Source organism: Synchytrium microbalum, assembly GCF_006535985.1.
Source record: "Synchytrium microbalum strain JEL517 chromosome Unknown SmJEL517_scf0069, whole genome shotgun sequence".
Classification (NCBI taxonomy): domain Eukaryota; kingdom Fungi; phylum Chytridiomycota; class Chytridiomycetes; order Synchytriales; family Synchytriaceae; genus Synchytrium; species Synchytrium microbalum.
The window spans coordinates 40,436-59,217 of NW_022158418.1; the positions used below are offsets into that span (position 1 = coordinate 40,436).

Below are 18,782 nucleotides of genomic sequence, written 5' to 3' on the forward strand. Positions count from 1 at the left end.
GGAACGAATCACCAAACAACGATCGTGTACAAATAGAAATAATCGAATAATAGTGCTATAAATATGGTCTGTAGATCTGCTCAACGTGTCAGTTCTTCCGCTGTCCCTTGTGCGTCCCTTGCGGCACTACTTGTTAAGTCAAGCTGAGTTTCAAAAGGAACATCACAAATTGAAAATCAGCTGGTTGATAGGGACTTGAAACAACAATGAGCACCAAAAAGGAAGTAGAGCAGCATCGCCGCGAGATTGAAGGAGTGTCGATGGTTGGGAAGTCTGCCGTCATTATTGGTATGTGGATGATGTCCATGTTTTGTGACGATCTTTGTTTCTGATCCTTCACCGTTCGTTAGGTGGCACTCAAGGTAACCATTTTATTCAGTTTCAAGCTTTGCGGCGAGGATCTTCTCGCCTCCGTTTGGATCTTGGACAAGCATCGTTTTTCAACTTTTTACATCAATGCGAGAAATCCAATCGTTTGACACTTTCACGCGTGGTTGTAATAATTGTGTATAACAAGCCTTCGATTTAATCGAATTCAAACGCTAGGAATTGGTCTTGGAGTCGCTCTATCTTTGGCTCGATTGGGTGCCTCAGTGACAATTGTTGGACGAAATGCTGAACTTGGTCAACAAGCGGTCACTAGGCTGACTGCGTTGAGCCCCAGCAATGCAAAAGCCAAATTTGCATTTGCCAAAGTCGATGCGACGAGTATGAAGGAGCTGAAAGAGTTTGCAGCTCAGTATGCTGAAGCAAATAAGGTAACCGTCATGATTGCTCGTCGTTTTAATTGGTTGTAAACTAACGAGCTAACAAATAGGATGGCTTGGACTACTTTGTACATACTGCGGGCGTCATGGCTTTCCCTGGAGGCAAAGTGGTTGAGACAGCAGAGGGAGTGGAATACAACTTTGCGCTCATGTATCTTTCTAGATTCGCTGGTGAGAAATATGTGGATTTGAAGACCACATAGGAAAGGAGCTTATTCTTCTCTTTTACCTAACAGCCACGAATTTACTTCTCCCTCTGCTGAAACTGAAGGAAGGAAGCCGAGTCCTGTATACTTTCCTACCAGCATTCAAGGGCCAAAAGATGGACTATGACGACATTGAATCCAAAAAATCAGGACGCCTCTCAATGTCTAGCTGCCTCCCCTTAACTGTAGATCTCCTGACAGAAGCACTAGCGCAACGAGCTCCACAAGTGTCATTTATTCATATGCAACCGGGTTGGGTAATCACGGATCTGCTAAACAATTCAAAGATAAAAGGTGTTACTAGTTATATCATCAATGGGTTGACATGGTTGCTGTTGCCTCCCGGCAAGACGATTGAGGAGTTTGGGGATACGGCTATTGTTGTGCTGACAAGGTCAGAGTTCTCGGCGGCAAATTCGCCACTGCTTTTAAGCGCCAAGCTGGAAAAGCTCAAGATGATTAAGTGGGCTGCTGAGCATCCTGAAGCCAAAGATAAGGTGTGTTGCGCGGATTTGTTTGGAAGAGCTAAAAAAAATGCAGTATGTGACGTCGGCGTTTGAGGTCTAACTATTCGTTCCTTTTTCAGCTTTGGGAGTATTCGGCAAAAATATCTGGGATAGGTGGGACAGGCTTGTAAAATGGCATTGTATTGAAATTATATATCAGAATATCACATTAGAAGGAAATATTATAGTCGTGTTTGTCGCTTGACTGGTTCAGACATTTGCTTTACAGAAGGCCACGAGTCATAACATTTGGTTGCTTGTTCATACTATTCGACGTTGCCAAAAATGTGAGCACGGGGTGATTTGCTTATTAAGTACTTAACGAAGACGATTCAGGATATATACCTGATAAGCCAGTGCCAACACGACTTCATCTCGGAACTTTGGTCCAACAATCTGTAATCCAATAGGAAGACCTTTATCTGATAACCCTGCTCTGACTACAGCTGCAGGAAGTCCACTCCAACTATACAGATACCGATGGTTTTAGGATTCAGATATGATCACATTGATCCAGTTACACATCCCAAATGAAAGTACACATACTTGAATGCCATCATAGGTCCATACAGTGCACCAGCACCTGTACATTCAACGCCATTAATCTCTTTCGGTTCGATTCCTTCAGCGGTGAATGGATCACACGGCATAGCAGGTGTTAACACTAGGCGAAAAACAAGGGATACGAAACGGTCAAATTGGATCTTTCAAATTGTTAAACTGCTACTCACACAAATCATATCCTTTATCTGAATCCTCTTCAGCTGGAAAAAGATCCCTTCGAATGGTCTCATTCAGTTCCTTCCACTGACGACGAATACTTGCCATATGTTGCAATGGCAGGGATTTGAGGAATTTCCAAGATGATACCATTCCTCTTTCGAGTTCAGACTCTTTGCCTTCGAGAGCTGAGCCAACGGTTGCAACAAGTTGAGCTCCCATTCCAAGACCTATGGCCACGCAAAAAACAGCTGAGTGTCATTTATGCTTGGGAATTTTGATATTCTGGCTCACCCCATGCCACGGAAACATCTGGAAACTCAGTTTCCGGATACTGGATTTGATGTCCCAGCGATTCAATCACTTTACATGCTTGTTTCATAGCGGTTTCAATATCCGTTTGTACAGCAGGAGTCATACCCAACGTTGGGGAATAAGCAATTCGTAATCGTTTAGGCATGGGGGTCTTTAAGCTTGTTCGATACGATATGTTTGGTGGTGGCAGTGATTTGGCGTCATTGGGATGATCTAAGGAACGTGATTGTGAGAACAAGCGTCTGATTTGCAAGGAGGCGTGTATTTACATCCAGCGGTTATATCTAAGTATGTAGCAGCGTCATACACGGAACGACACACAGGCCCAAAGTGTCCACAATCTAGAAACTTTTGCATGCCGAAAAGGGCGTCTTCAGTTTCGGGTATCCTTCCAAAGGTTGGTTTGATTCCAAACACCCCACTAAATGACGCTGGTATTCTGATACTTCCACCACCATCAGCTGCTGTACACACAGGTACGATGCGAGCTGCAACAGCAGCGCAACTACCACCAGATGAACCACCCGGCGTGTAGATCGGATTCCATGGATTTCGAGTTGTTCCAAAAAGCCTGTTTGGAAATACAAAATCAGCATGTGCAAAATGTCTTGAAGCAACAGACTGATGATTTACAGGTTCTTTGTATAAGCTACAGATCCAAACGGCGGCGCATTCGTCTTTCCAACGACAATGCACCAGCTCTACGAAGTCTGGCAACTTGCACAGAGTCCTCTGCAGCAATATTGTTGGCAAATGGTTTGACACTAAAGCGTCAAACAGGTTAGCAATATGGCTGACTGATCCTTATGTGAAACTAATCGTACCCAAACGAAGTGACAAGCCCTTTCACATCTTCCAGATCTTTGACGCCAATGGGAACACCGCACCAGATAGGGAGAACATCGCCTTTAGCTTGCTTTTCAGTCCAATATTCCGCCTCTTTTAGGGCACGTTCAGTGCAAACATGTACGAATGCATTAATGTTTGGATTTCGCTCGTTGATGCGTCCCAGTGCAGCCTTGACTGCATCAAGCGGCGTGATTTTTCGGGAGTGGATGAGCTCGGCAAGCTCATACGCGGTAAGATCCATAAGGTGGCCGTCCATTGTCGTGATTGCTTCAGATGACGATTTGGGATTTGCAATCTTGTAGTTACACAGGGTTTACTGTCCATCGACGCAACGAACGTTTCTGGAGCAAGAAGATGCCGATTCATACTAACATTGACATCAACACTACTAGCAGCCACAATCGTCGTGAGAGAGACAAAAACGCAAAAGTATGATAGTCTTTAGCCATTTCAATTCAATCAAATTCTATTTTGAAAACTAGTGTACTACATTTTTTGGTTTTTAGAAGTGTAAATTCTAATCAAATTGTCCCACATCTTCACTTTACTAAGACGTCTAATGACAACACACCCTTTTGTGTTTTTAATACTTGGCCACATTATGAGCTAGTCGATCCGCTCCTAAAGCTTAGTGGAGATGCTGGTGGCGATGATCTTCCAGACGATACTGAAGCCGACGATGGAGTTCTAGGCCGACCACATATAGATTTGAGCAACACGATAGATGCCCTTAAATCGTGACGGCCCTTTCTCATCTTGCGGAGGGACAAGACAGTGTATAGATCCTCCAAGCTCAGCAATGGGCCAAAGTTGATGATTGCTTCGGTTCCAGATGGTAGTGTTGTTTGATTATAGTACACAGGCAACTCGTCGGTATGTTCGTGCTCCTGAGTAGCTCGAATGACCACTTCAAGATGGTGGGAATCGTCTGATTCTAGGTATGGATTTGCACATGGTTTCTATGATATGATGATTGTAAGATGATGATGAAGATGGTGTGCGATGGTTACAGATGCTTGGCGATCGTGGATTCTCCAAGCACAATCAACAAAGGGAAGGCGGAGACAGGTATTCAAAGTGTACGTACTTGTTCCAGAGTCTTTAATTCACAAGTTATATACGAGAAGACAGGGGTATCATCATCCGAGAGAAACGAGACATCAATGTGAGAGTATGTACTAAGAGTGTGCAATATATCATGTAAAGCTCCTTGAATGACTAGTGATTCTCTAGAATTGAGTTCTATGAATGGATTGTTAGTGTCTACTCGATTTGAATCAAGAGGTCCAACTCAGAACGATGGGATGGGTTTTTTGCAAGTGGCTACTTACCAAGCGTTTCTTGGATGATTGGGACCGAGAGTAGCTTGAGCGAGTCGGATCCATTAGAGCAGATACCGATTACCGCCGTCTCCATTACTGTATCTGTGACTTCAACGACGTCGTCTAAAGAGAAAGAATTTTTTGTGTACACAAGAATGATGATCCGGATCGAGGTCGTGATTTGGAACCACAGGCAAGAACACCTTCGATACGCTCGATACAGTCCAAAGCAGGCGCAAAGTAGGCGTGTATCGCAATAATGCAAGGCTACCATCTACTGGTAGGGACTATACGCGAATCTCATCGACACTGTTACGGTTTTGAACAAACCAATCGAATGATCGATGCAGCATATGCTAGATGTTGCAAATCCAGCTGCCATACTTATTCATGCACAGGTTCTCAATCGATTCCTTCTAATATGCTTCAATGGTTTTCACGCATAACAGTGATGATGACATGTCGCTGCGAAGCGAAGCACCCAAACTATTGGCGGTGTTTCTCTTCATTCTACATCCTGCTAGATGGATCAAATCGAAGCTCACGATCTCCGTTGTATCAAGAAGTTGCTCGCTTTGAAGCTCTGTTTGTAACCTGAGACAACACCATGGTTGACACTTTCCCACCAAAGCATCATTGATTTGCACACTGGCAACGTAGATCTCACGAGTACATATGTTAATGCGATGTAGATGACTCAGTTCATGCTATTAAACTGATAGTTTGTTGCATATTAGTTGATGTGACCTCACCACTACCAATAAACACTGCATCGTCGCATTGCACGTCGAGTTGTTTCGACTAAAGAACAGGCTACAGGCTCAAATCAACATCTAATTGCATTCAGTAATCGCACGAAACGAACGCGGTTAGCTCCTAGAACTGCTGTCATCAGCTTTTTCATAAATGCGTAGATTGCACGGTGGCACCAAAAAAAACCCTCCACAAACCCTACAAAACTATCGCACCCATATTCTACGGCTCTCTATTACTTGATATTTGCTGCTAATCGCCCCTAGCTCTGTCACTGATTTGGAACCCACCTGGCTGAGGAACACCGTTTGGAATCAGCTCGATTTTTACTACAAAATACATTACAACAACGCCAAACTTGAAAGCAAGGACGGCCCACCATGCCCACAGAAGCCGAAGTAGATGCGCGCTGGCTCTCTTCGCTGCTCGATGCCCACGCTAGCAAGAGATATAAAGTAGGCTATTCCCAAGTCTATATGCCAACAATGAATGCACCACCAGGCAGGAAGGAATACGTGTGGGTTAGATGCTGGATGGAGCTATGGGGCTGTGAATTACGTATTTGGAAGGCTCCTTGGCTCAACCCTGCTACTAAATCAAATATTGCTGATAACATTACAGATTTGGTCAAATTGGAAACTAGACCTAAAGGTGCCATAGTAGAACAGGTATTAGCAAGGCATATATTATTTGATGTTTTGCTTATCAATGGTTGAATTTGAAGTGATTTCAGCTGGAATCAACCGCTGGAAGCTTACATGGTGTTTGGACGAAAAAGAAAAAGAGGACGACTTCACTCACATTCAACACCCGTATCTGTTCAGATCAAGACGGCGGATCAGAGACCACAATATCTAACGCTACTGAATGCTGAGGCCGATCCTCCTATGCCACCACGATCTCGAGTAAAGAACCCTGGGATAGCTCCACCGGCGCCCTATGTCCAATTCATGACATTCGAAGCTGTCGAAGAACCCTCGCTGCGAATGGCATGTGCTTCAACGTATGCGAGAGATGCTTGGGTAAATGCAGTCAAGCTATGTCGGTTTGAATTGGCCAATATATCAGAATGTGAGTCAGGCTGGTTTGGCTGAATAAACGCTGATGCGGCTAACGCAAAAAATTGTTTTCTAGTTTATACCCTATCTCTATTAAAGGAGCCACCATATTTTCAATTATGGTATACCCACCGTCTATGCCCATTCAACGCCGACAATGTACCCCGTAATGTCCGCCACCACGGTCAATTCCATGCCAGAGTAGGCCCTCGAGGCCCATGGAGACCATTCTACGGCCTAGTACTAGCAGACGCAACATCAACACCCCGACTCGAACTCCACCTAAACAAGATGGACGCAATGGCCAGATTCGAACCTGTAGTAGCTCTCATGGACGCCATCCAAACATATATAGTTCCACATATCCATATACAAAAAGTGGCCAACCAAGCAGTCGTAATGTGTATCGAAGGAGAAATCTTGGGACGGGGTGCCATGTCATCGCTTGAAGCTCCAGAGCTCAAGACTAAAGAGCGGTTGGCTAGGATGGCTAGTACGAGACGTGGAGGGGCTATGAGTGGAGATTTGAAGGCGTTGGATTTACGTCCTGCGCCGGCTTACCGCGCTGCTGGTGATCCGGCACCACCTAGGATACTGCAGTTGCGGTTCCCTGATATGATTACGGCTTGTTCGTGGGCTACGATACTGGCAGGGGTAAGCGATGACTTGTGTTATATTTCTCGCTTTTGTGTGATCTTTGCATGGTTTTTTGCCATTTGTTTTGTGCAAGTTCTAAATCTCGCCATATAGGCCTTTTGCTATGATGTGGATTTACCTACTCGCCAGGTAGCACTCGCTGAAGGCTTTGTCGGTATTCGAGGTCGCGAAGGTGGACCAAGAGGGAACTCGAAACCCAAAGATCCGAGAGCGTCAGCCATGAGTCCGATAAGACGCCCGGCATCAACAGGCTCCTTATCGTCCGTCGACTCATTCCAAACCGACTATCGCGTATACTCTGAACCTCATTGGGGTCTCCTCTATCTAGCGACCGCAGAAATAGAGACAGTGGATACCGATTTGCTGCCCGTCGAATGGCGATCCGCTGTGCTCGATACGCTGGAAGCTAAGTGCTCAATGGCACGTCGCGGTGAATTGCTGAATTGGAATAATGCGGTACGAGGAGAGAGGCTGGAGAGGCGTCGTGATGAACGGAGAGAAGCGGAGGCTTCTGTGAGGGTTGCTAAAGGGTTACCAGAGGGGCCAAGTACTCCTGTTGGGACACGGGCATCAGTTGATTCGTTTGCTCCATCGAAAAAGTCGTCAGAAATGATGAGTGTGAGTCCCACCTTGGCTGGAAATAATAGTAATGGTGGTAGTAATTCACAAAGTGTCGTGTCATCTGCTGCCGCGACACCTGCACCCGTAGTAGCATCAACAGGCCGAGCATCTATCGGTGAAAAGGGATCTCTACCACGTAAACGACCACCTTCTGCTGCTGCCAGCCCAAACAATGACGCACGAAAATCCGTGCCTATAACTGTACCCAGTAGCAATACCACCACCGCTGTCGACGTCGACAGAGCAGCAGCAATGACTCGCTCAAAATCCACCCCCGATATGTCAACCACAGAACCAACGCCGGTAGTTGCAATGTCAGTTGACGAACCGGAACTCTACCCTATGCGGACTGCCTCGTTGATTGCGTCACCACATAGTAGACCTATAAGACCAGATAGTATGATTTCGGATCTTGTAATACCGTCGGCTGCGCTGGTAGCATCTCCTACGGCAACAACAATGCCCGTTAATTCGTTGAAACCTGTAATGGTTAGTAATAATCCACATGTGCCGCCGGTGATGTTGAGTGCTGGGGGACGATCACCGCCACGAAAGATGCCGCAGTTACAGCAACAATTCATTCCCAGCGTTTCAGCTAATACTGGAATCTCACCAGTGAGTGTCCGTTACCCGCGTCATTCGCTTTTTTGCCTCTCGTCCAAATATCGGCTCACAAGCTATGATTTCTTTTAGCCTCAGGCATGGCCACTACCCCCTCAGCAGCAGCAACAACAACAATATCAGTATCAACAACAAGAACAATATAGCCGTCAATCGGTTATAAGTACCAGCAACACATCCGCCACATACAATAATCGCCAAAGTCTTGGACCACGGACATCACGTAGCGTACCCACCATGCAATCACCACCAATCCCCGTATCCAGAAACAACATGCAGCAACGTGGAAAGCGTATTGATTCAGGCTATGGTTCACAAGTGAGCAGCAAACCAGCACCCATCACCATCCCGCAACAACAAACCACATATATCTATAATCAGCAGCAGCAACAATACCAAGTACAGCAACCACAAGCGACGATATGGGCTGTTGGTAGTCCGGTATACTCGTCTGCCGAGTCTGGAGGATCGTCGTCGTCTAGTTCGTCTGAGGTTGACGCAGATGGAAATGTACCGCTGGTTCCAGCTCGTAGTGTATCGATGACTGTAGTGCCGCCTGTGATAGCAGCTAGTGCACGACCAGCCAACTTTGTATATCAGGAGCCACGGGCAGTGCCTGTAAGCAAAACGTCGAGATTCGCTGCACGGGGTGCTGCTAAATCGAAGAGTATGACAACTGGCGCTAATGGACGGGGGAAAATGAATCTGGTGTATCGGGATGCGAATGGTAATCTGGTTAGGGTGAATGTTCAGCGCGTTTAAGTAGTAGTAGTCTGAGAGTAGTTGGGTGTCCTTTTTTTATGTTTGTCACAGTCATTGTGGGTTTATAAGTTCATTTCTCAAATCATGTTTAAATATATCGTGCAAGGTCAATTGATCCTGGTTGGGAACGTTTGAATGCTGAGTTTCGCCTTTCTTGCGGTCACGAAGTGCATTCTTGGAAACTCAAGCCGAGGAAGCATCGAACTCTAGGAGTATTCCGGGACTTTTGGACCAACCGAATTGGCATTCCATCCTGCCCCACGGAACGGCTGTTTCTTGCAGGTCTTCAAACAAACACCTGTTTAACAACCCAGCCAAATCAGCCGAAACAACTCTACGAGAGGACTAGCGAGCATCTTATCCGATACTTGCATCATAGTCTGTAAGCATATATAGGTTTATCCCCTTCCACCGACTGAAATCATCAAAAGTTAACCAAAATCAAAAACACCAAATCTTGGAGTTGAGCATGGCACTAGCGTTTGATCCACAGAGCATTGTGCGAAAGCTCTGGGATAATAAGCCACTCTCGGACTTTGCCGTCTCCTTGACGCCTGAAAAGCGCATCTGGCTGGTAAACGCAACCACTCCTGCATACCTTGTCTTCCTTCTGACATACATCTTTACAATTTTCTAGCAATCGGAAGTCCTACAATCTCGATCACAATACTTCCAAGGACTATTATCTCACGGCTTTAGAGAGTCGACATCTAGGGAAGTGGACTTGTCTCCAAGAGAAGACGACTTGGGCGAGAATGAAAGCGTCGACGACTATGTCGACAATGTCGAATCATGTCTGAAATATCTATATTGCTTTGATCTCGAACTGCAAGCTCTGCCCGTGCCCAAACTCAAGGGTCTGGTACGAGCAGCCCGTAAACTGCTCATAGATGACCTGAATGCTTCGATTGACCCGATATTGACTATACAAAGCACTATTGATGATACCAACTGGTGAGACACGAATACGATGTAGTTCTGGTACTGGAGACAGGGCTGACATGGATTGGGTCTTTTTAGGTTTGGAGAATACGACTTTGCCTCTTCGAATGACTTGCCACAGTATCTGGCATCGTGTGAAACGTACATGAAGAATGCTGATGCCGCGGAATTGATGAAGAATGCGTCTCTCCCGGTTCTGGCTTTGGAAAGGCTGATTGAATTGAGGAGTGAGGGAGGTAGTCGGGCTAGTGAAGTTGTGGGGGCGTTGCTTAAAGCTGATTGTAATGTTGAGGAATTGCCAGAGTTGTTGAAGTTGGCTGCGTTTGATAAGGCTAGTGGGCCAGATCAGGTATTATCAACTTTCAAACTTTCAAGTTGATTGACATTCGGATGCAAGCTGAACGATTTTTTTTGTGTGGTTTTAGATACAAGAATTTGCTACTTTTATCCATTCAGAGGAATTCTTGAATCGGCCAGATGTTACTCGAGACCTGAATGTTGAGCTCGGCAAGGTAAATGTTGGCAAAAAGAGTATCTTATCGATATTGAATCATCGCACAATCGCGCTTAGATACTACATGATGCATGGAAGAATTATCACAACAGCCAGAAGGATATTCGCTTACAGAACATCAAGGCTATCGGTGAATTCCACACCTTTCTACGCGAACAGAGGTATGTTCAAAAGGGGAATAGATATAAGAACAAAGGTCGTTCTTCTGGAATGTTCAATATTAACCTAAGTATCATGAATTATAGCCAACAGGTGCTTCCATCACGCTGGAGGGCACGCCATGTCACAGCATGCGTTCAAAAAGCCAACGAACTCCTCGAAACCCTCATCCAACGAGAATTACAAGCCGCCAAAAACGATGGCGAAATACCGGAAGAACTAGTCACATTACAAGAATCAGTCGAAGCTCAACAAGCAGAAAGCCAAGAAAGACCTGCCAAACGAAGAAGAATGAACCGTCTCAACATGCAACGAGAATTGGAAATCCAGAATCAATTACACGCACATAATGAGTTGCAGCAACTACTCGCCCATATGCAAGCTGATCATCAACAACAGGCGTTGGGTGGTATGGCAGGAGGTAATCTTGATAATCCAATTCCGTGGGGTGACGACGACGAAGAGGAGGAGGATACCGATGAGGAAGAAGGTGAAGGTGGTGAAGGAGATGATGAATGAAGAGAAAAATAATAAACATTTCGCAAGTTGATTTTTACGATGTACATAAGACATACAACAACGCCAATATAAGTAGTTTGGATGGCAAGGTATCTGTATTAGTGTTGGCCATACAGACTATAATGACGTGATAGACGCGGAACCCCTGAGAATCCAACCCCTTCGCCCAAAGATCGTCTTGCATCACAATCATCACGGTTTTATCGTAAGATGGCCAAAATCTCAAATGGCTGTGTTGAGCTGTCGTCTTTGTCGTGTCGCTTTTTATATTAGATTGTCTGCCGTTGTCTATATTAGGCTGTTTATCTATCCTGTAAAAGGTTGCAAGCTTTGGAAGTTGAATCTGCGTTTGTCAACGACAGTGAGTTACAAACTTGGCAGAACCTCTTGAATAAACCGTCGCAAAAATCAGCAAATTGAACGTTCGATTACCTGATTTCGATGGATTTGAATTGGACCGTCAATGGATCTTCCAAGATCAAACAACTGGCACTCAAGTGCGCGATGAAGACATGGAGCTGGATCTATATGATTTGGTGTAATAAATAAACTGGTTTCGTGAATTTGAAAAAATCGGTTGATCCTGTACCTCTTGTTCGCGTTGTAGTATATTCCAAACTCTTACGCTGCCACTCAACACCCGACTATATAGAAGCCATGACTGACAGTAATATTGATACCGCCGCATCAGCGAGTATAGAAAAGTCTTCAATCTCTTCATCACCCTCGTCCAAACAAGCACCAAACCCCACTGAAGCTCCAGTCGAATCAACGGCGAAACTCAAACAAGTAATGGGCCCTCCAGCGCCAAGGCAACCGAATAAACTCTTATCTCCAGATGAAGCTCATATTGGCCGTCAAGCTCATATTGCTCCTCCTATAAATCTAAACGACGACATCAACGACGATGAGGACGATGACGATCAAACATCATTCCCAGCACCAAATAGCAACCAACGTGCTGCTCCAGCCTCAAATCAACGTGATAATAACACCGCCATGGCACTTCCAGGCCGCAAGAAAGTCAACCTGACACCAGGACACTCGCCATTAGACTGGGCCAAACTGAAATCGGGTGGCAGTAATTTACGCGGTATAGATACGCCAGCTTTATTGAAGATACCAATGTCGGAATTGTCGCGACATGCCACACGGGATGATTTATGGATTTGTGTGAGGGGTAAAGTGTTTAATGCTACGCCATATGTGGACTTTCATCCGGGGGGTGTCAAGCAGCTGTTGCGAGGTGGTGGCATTGAGTCGACTGCATTGTTCAATAAGGTGCATCCGTGGGTGAATATAGATATGTTGATGGATAAGTGTCTTGTGGGGTTTCTGGTGCCAGAGGCTTGATGGTTGAGCATTGGACGGTAAATATAATAGTACAAACATCGTTTTTTGTAAAGATCAATAGTATAGAGTAAATTAAATTGAAGGGCACGGTTTTAATGTCACAAATAGAGCATAGTTCAAGATTGCCATGTGTCTGTGTTTGGATTGAATCTCGTCGGAACAGTTGCTTACAGACGTGGAACAATTGTAATTCCATTTCACAATCACGTATATTCATGCCTCGAATCTCTCTCTTTGCAAGAAGTTGACCGAAACGTCCTTAATTGCCTACACTTGGCAAGATTTTCGGTCTGTAACGAGATGCCCACGCTGCTACACTCATAAGAGGCTCCCAGTCACAGCCAACCCGACTTTGAAATAAAATCAAGGCCCACTACCTCGCTACCCTCGCCACAAACCAGTCACAAAATGTTTCAACAGTTCACGCCTCTCATTCATTTACATTCCAGTACGGGACGAGTCTCATACAAGGAAGATACTCATCAAGTCATTATACAAGCAGGTGAATCCGTGTAGAACTGACTCGGATCTGTTGTAATGTCTTGCTGATCTCTTCTGAAATCAACATTCAGGTTCACATCAGACTGCTTTTTCTGGTTCGTGCTCGGACGACGAGAAGGAGATTGAAGCGATTATTGGACTCGATGCACTTATAGATGATGTTATACAAGGTCGGAACTTTGAATGATAGAAGTCTTTTCGTGTAAGGGCTTTAGCTGATACTTCTCAATTATAGGGCACCGAATAGGAATATTCGTCGCTAGTCAAGGGTACGCCCTATTGAATACACTTTCTTGACCTACATTTGCTAAGATACAACTCAAACAAATAGGAAAAAGTTTCGTTATACTCCATCAACAAGTCTCGCAAACACAATCACCCTCTTGAAGACAAAGCTAGAGTTGATCCATGACGTGACTGCTATGTCTTACGCGTAAGACCCTATTGAATCAGTCCTGTCCTCTGCTAACTACTTCTCATTACAGATGGTTGGCTCTCACAGACTCCAGCACAATTAACTTGTTGAACGACAAGAAGGTGCCAATATCAAGTCTACAAGATTTCTCATCATTGATGAAACCTGCTAGTGTGGATGATATAGCGCAGCCTGTTCTTGAAGGCTCTGCATTGCCTAATGCTTGTGTTGTTCGTGTTGAAAGGGCTGATGGTACTGTGGGAGAGCTATTTTGGGTACGCACGCATAAAAAAGTTGCAGACGATGATTTACTACATCTGACCACGATTTTATGATTTCCTAGTTTGATTTACGTTCGCCCGCTTTTTATAATCGTGAAACACCCAAACCTCCAGCTACTAGGATACCAAAGACAATGGAATTCATATGTAAGGGTCGCGGAATAAGGTCTGCTCTTGTGGACAGAATCTAAATTGGCAATCCCCTTATTTTAGCGTGTTTGCTCCGACCAGGCATTGTAGATATGAATGGTGATCACCCTCTTGTTCACCTTGCTAAAGGTGAGTATCATCCAATGTTGACCATTTAGGATTTTGAGCTCAATTTTTGTTCGCTTTAGAGTTTCTTCGAGGTTGTGGTCGAGGGTTTTTCCTTCTTCATCTTGACGTAAGCGAAAAAATGCGACATACCGATGCGCAATGGCAACGTACCAACACATAAACACATACAGGCTGCCGAGACACTTCCTGAAGAAGTACAGGCTTCGACTCAACTTTTGAAATTGCTCAGAACAGTGAGAAATCCCACATCCAAGATATTTGTTGATAAGAGATTGGGAATACTAAAAGGACAGCGTAATGATTTGGAGAAGCAGTTGGTATGATTATTTCCAACTCCTTAGGCGTGGTCGGATTATTTTGTCTTTGCTGACATATTTTCAAACCCGTGTAGGAATCAGCAAAGATTGTTGAGCAAAAGCTGAGAACTGACCTTGCCAAACATGTATCAAACTTTGAGCAAGCTACCCTGCAATTGGAATCTGAAAGACAGTCTAGTGCAGAAGCGCTGTCTTCTCAAGTGTCAGCTTCTGAAAAAGCAATCGAAGAATTGACAGAGACGGTAATTTAAGAGAGTAACAGTTTGTTGATTTGTGGACTCACGTTTGATTTCTAGCATGAGCAAGAACGTCTTCAATATGAGAGCCAGTTGAATAAAGAACGGCACGCAGCGGCCAAGAAAGTTGCTGAGCAGAATCTAGTAGTCTCTGATATGAAAGTGTCGCTATCGTTGAAGGATGCGCGGCTAGGTACGGTTGGACCTTCTGTGTGTTTCCAGTCGCTATGTTGTCTGATTTTTTTCACCTTCCCAACAGCATTTGCTGAAGAGACTCGTGAGCGACTACAACGTGATTATGAGTCCTCAAATTTGTCTCTGACTGAACTGAGGGTATGAAAAAGGCGCATTTAGTATTGCGGAAAAACACCCTAGCTGCTTGGCTAATCTTCTTTCACCATTTAGGAAGAGTACTCTGGATTGACCCTGAAATACAATTCATTGATGGCCACTTCGAATGAACTCAAAGCCAACTATGAAAAACTTGAACCCAAGTACAATTCCCTGGCAGCAAGTTCGAATGAAACCAAAGCCAAATACGAAGAACTTGAAGTGAAACATCAAAAGAGTGTTGAATCGTATATGGCTCTCTCAACTCGGCACCAACAGAGTGTCGAAGCACTTACTGCCTTATCAGCTCTACACGAAACACTTGAGTCATCGAAAAGTAAACTAGAAGCCGACTATAACAAGTGTATCAAAAAACTTGATACATCCAACGAAAGGGTGATCAAGTTAGAGTCGGTTTGTAAACGAGGGGCTGAAGATTATCAAACGTTGGATGCATCCAGCACTCAACTTAAGCGAGAATATGAAGCCAAGCAGGCGGAATATGAAGCTCGTATGGTAAGTCATCGAGAGTTGTAGCTGTTGTACATGAGTTTTTTTCCACTCAATTTTTAACAACACTAGGCTCGTTTGGACGCAGAGAAGAAGCAAGACGAAGCTGAACTTGCCAAGATCCGCGCTAAGCTAGAAGCTGAATATGTCTTGAAAACCGAAGCTGCCGCATATCAGAAAAAGATGAAGGCACTGGAAGCCGAATGGAATAATAAACAGGAGACCTGGGCTACCGAAAAGACTCAACTCCAGAAAGCGCTTATTCAAACTCGCACCGAACAGCAAGAAGATTGGCTAGTGAAACAAGAAACATGGGCTGCCGAACGAGTAAGATTGAAAGGCGAGCTATCTGCTGCATCGAATCTTAATGAAGAATGGCTCCTCAGAGAAGAAGAATGGAAGACTGAACGAGCTCGTTTCCGAAGACAATTGGCCGCTTCTAGTAGTAATAGTAATACCAATGATGAAGAATGGCTTGAGAAGGAGACTAGTTGGATTGCAGAACGTAAGAGACTGGCTAAAGAGCTTGCTGCTCTGAAGACTCAGCTAGAAGAGTTGCAGAATGAGAAGAATGATGAGAAGGATAAGGATAGTAGGTGGAATGCAGAACGTAAGAAACTGCAAAAGGAACTTGCTGATTCGAAAACACAACTAGAAGAGTTACAGAATGAGAAGAATGATGAGAAGGATAAGGATAGTAGGTGGGATGGAGAACGTAAGAAACTGCAAAAGGAAATTGCTCATACGAAAACTCAACTAGAAGAGTTGCAGAATGAGAAGACGGTCGAAACGAGAGGTTTACAGAAGGAACTTCAGGATGCTCGCAAGCAGATTCAAGAAGCAGTATTTGCCAGGGATGCATTCTGGACTGCTAAAGAAGCTGCTTGGAATATCGAAAAGGCTGCGCTCATATCTGCTGCAGACAAACCCGCCAAATCGAAACGAAACAAGGCTTCATCATCATCGACTTCTGGATCAGAAGAGCAATTGGCTAAACTGGGAGCAGAGCGTCAAGCTCTTCAAGATGAATTGAATGCAGTTCGTGAACAATTGGCTCTGTCTGAGACTGCCGATCAACATTTTATGGCTGAAATAGAACAGGAGGAGGCTGCATGGCAGGTAAAGGAGCAGGTTTGGACGACGCTGAAAGAGAAACTAGAGGCTGAGATTGTTGAATTACAGGTAATGGTTCTCGGAACTTGATCGCTGTACATCGCCCTCTCTTTTGCCTGCTTTCCAAATCAACTCTTTTAACACTTCTATTTTCATCATAAATAGGGTCAATTTATTAAACTAAAGCCGAAAGGGCGTAAACTAAAAGCAGTGCCGGTCGTAGATGAACCTGAACCAGTAGTTGTTGAGCCTCCCGCCGTCGCCGATGCCAGTAAGAAACGAACGAGGAAGGATCGTCGATCATCAGTCAGTATAGAGTTATCTGAAGAGGACGGTGCTTATGGAGACGTCGAAGATTCTGCAAATTCGACCAGTCATAACAATAATAAGAAGAAGCGTACTCGTCAACAAGGAGCAGAATCCGACGACGTAGTGGAAGTTGATCCCGACATTATAATCATCGATGTACCACCACCAGCACCTCCTAAAAGGAAGGCACCAGCTAAACCACGACAGAGAAAGGTAACAAAGAATAATAATGCCAAGAATCTCAACGAAGATCGTCCACCAATACCACCTGCTGCTGAATCCGGTACATCAACTAGAGCAGCAGATGAAGCAGCAGAAGAAGGAAAAAAGGCACCAGCAGAAGGAAGCGACAAACCACAAGCAAAGAAACGACGAAAAGTGGCGACCGCCTTGACTCGTATGTCAACCATTGTCGAACAACCACTTGAGCCCGTCACACTTGAACCCGTTACATCCCAACCCGCTGGGTTACGATCACGAATGTCTATAGCACCATCAGCAATGTCACGAATGTCTATGGCACCATCAGCAATGTCACGAGTGTCTATGGCACCATTATCAACTAAATTTGATCATACAGCTTTCTTGTCGCTTGTAGGAAGTGAGAAACGGATGCCAGGTGATCCAAAGATATTGGAAGCCTTTTCTATAAATAGGATGAAGGCTACGACACGGAGTGAAGCCCCTGTGAGTAATGGTAGTGGTGGTGGAGGATCGCAAGAGCAACGGCAGGAGTGATTTCGCGTTGTGGAGCGTTTTATATCTTTATATGTGCTTTGAATTATATAGTGATTGTATTTAGCAAATACAAATAATAGGTCTCAATTTCGATCATAGTAAGATTCTTTGTTGGTGTTTTTTTGTTGTGTGGTGTGGTTGCTTCATATATACAAGATACCGACGGGTTAAGACTCGCATAAAGCTGTATGGAGCGTTTCATGCTTGGAATCTTGAGAAGCTTTTCGCCACGCTTTTTCGTGCTGTGTGGGTTGCTTCATTTTTGCTTTCGAAATCATCATCCATGCCAGCACTCCTTCCGGAAGGTCCCAAGTTGAGCAACGACAGAGATCAGCAGCAGTTTGCTAGAAATTCTCTAGAATCATCAGGTATGACCTGTGCTCCTGAGTCAGGAACTACTCGGCAAGAGTTATTCGAAGCAAACAGATTTTTTCCATACCGTCAATCTTCTTGCCTCAACTAGATTCCTAGCAGCTACCACATGATTCTTCAGTATTTATAATGCATGCATCGCATAGAAAGAGCACCCCTTCCATCCTACTTTTTTGGTAATCTGGATCTGCGGCCATTCAAAGACACCAACTTCGAAATGTGGAAAAAAGTTGGATGAGCTGTGAGGGAGGCTCTATGCGCACAATAAGTATCAAGAATCACTCACTGTCTACAGCCTGTCAGGGGAGGGTGCCAAACAAACGTTCTTTGCAATACACTCATTTTGGGACGAGGTGGACTCGAGCGGTCGTTTTCGAACTGCAAATTGACCTTGTTTTGAATAATGGAAGAGCACAAAATAGGCTTTGCGCAAAAGACGGAATGATGAGATTTGTACATCTCCCATCAATCTGGGATCTTTTGGCAGCTGCTCTTTCCGTAAAATCTAATCACCGCGTCTCTCTTGAAAGGTCAAATGCCTCGATGAGTGGAGTAATGAAGTGCAAAATTAGTCCTTTTGTATGGAAAGCCCGAATTGGGTGACGAAGCACAGTGACTTTTCCTTAGTTATTGCGTTCTTCCCTGTCAGGAATTTGAGAGCTTGTTTTTGGGTGATTGTGTATTTGAATTATACTTGAAACTGGACACTAACAAGTTCTCTTAAAATAGGATAGAGT

General features: G+C 44.6%; 2 protein-coding genes across 2 annotated transcripts; both read left to right on the plus strand.

Annotated features, from left to right (window-relative positions):
* Positions 1–206: 206 nt before the first annotated feature.
* SmJEL517_g05979 (uncharacterized protein) lies at positions 207–1,610 on the plus strand (the record flags this gene model as incomplete). Its single annotated transcript, XM_031171905.1, has 6 exons — positions 207–288; positions 351–362; positions 547–758; positions 818–938; positions 1,004–1,470; positions 1,560–1,610. 6 exons carry the CDS (start codon positions 207–209, stop codon positions 1,608–1,610), a joined length of 945 nt encoding a protein of 314 aa, XP_031022130.1.
* A 10,338-nt stretch (positions 1,611–11,948) lies between these two features.
* Positions 11,949–12,644, plus strand: SmJEL517_g05980 (uncharacterized protein; the record flags this gene model as incomplete). Its single annotated transcript, XM_031171906.1, has 1 exon — positions 11,949–12,644. One exon carries the CDS (start codon positions 11,949–11,951, stop codon positions 12,642–12,644), a length of 696 nt encoding a protein of 231 aa, XP_031022117.1.
* Between the last annotated feature and the right edge of the window lie 6,138 nt (positions 12,645–18,782).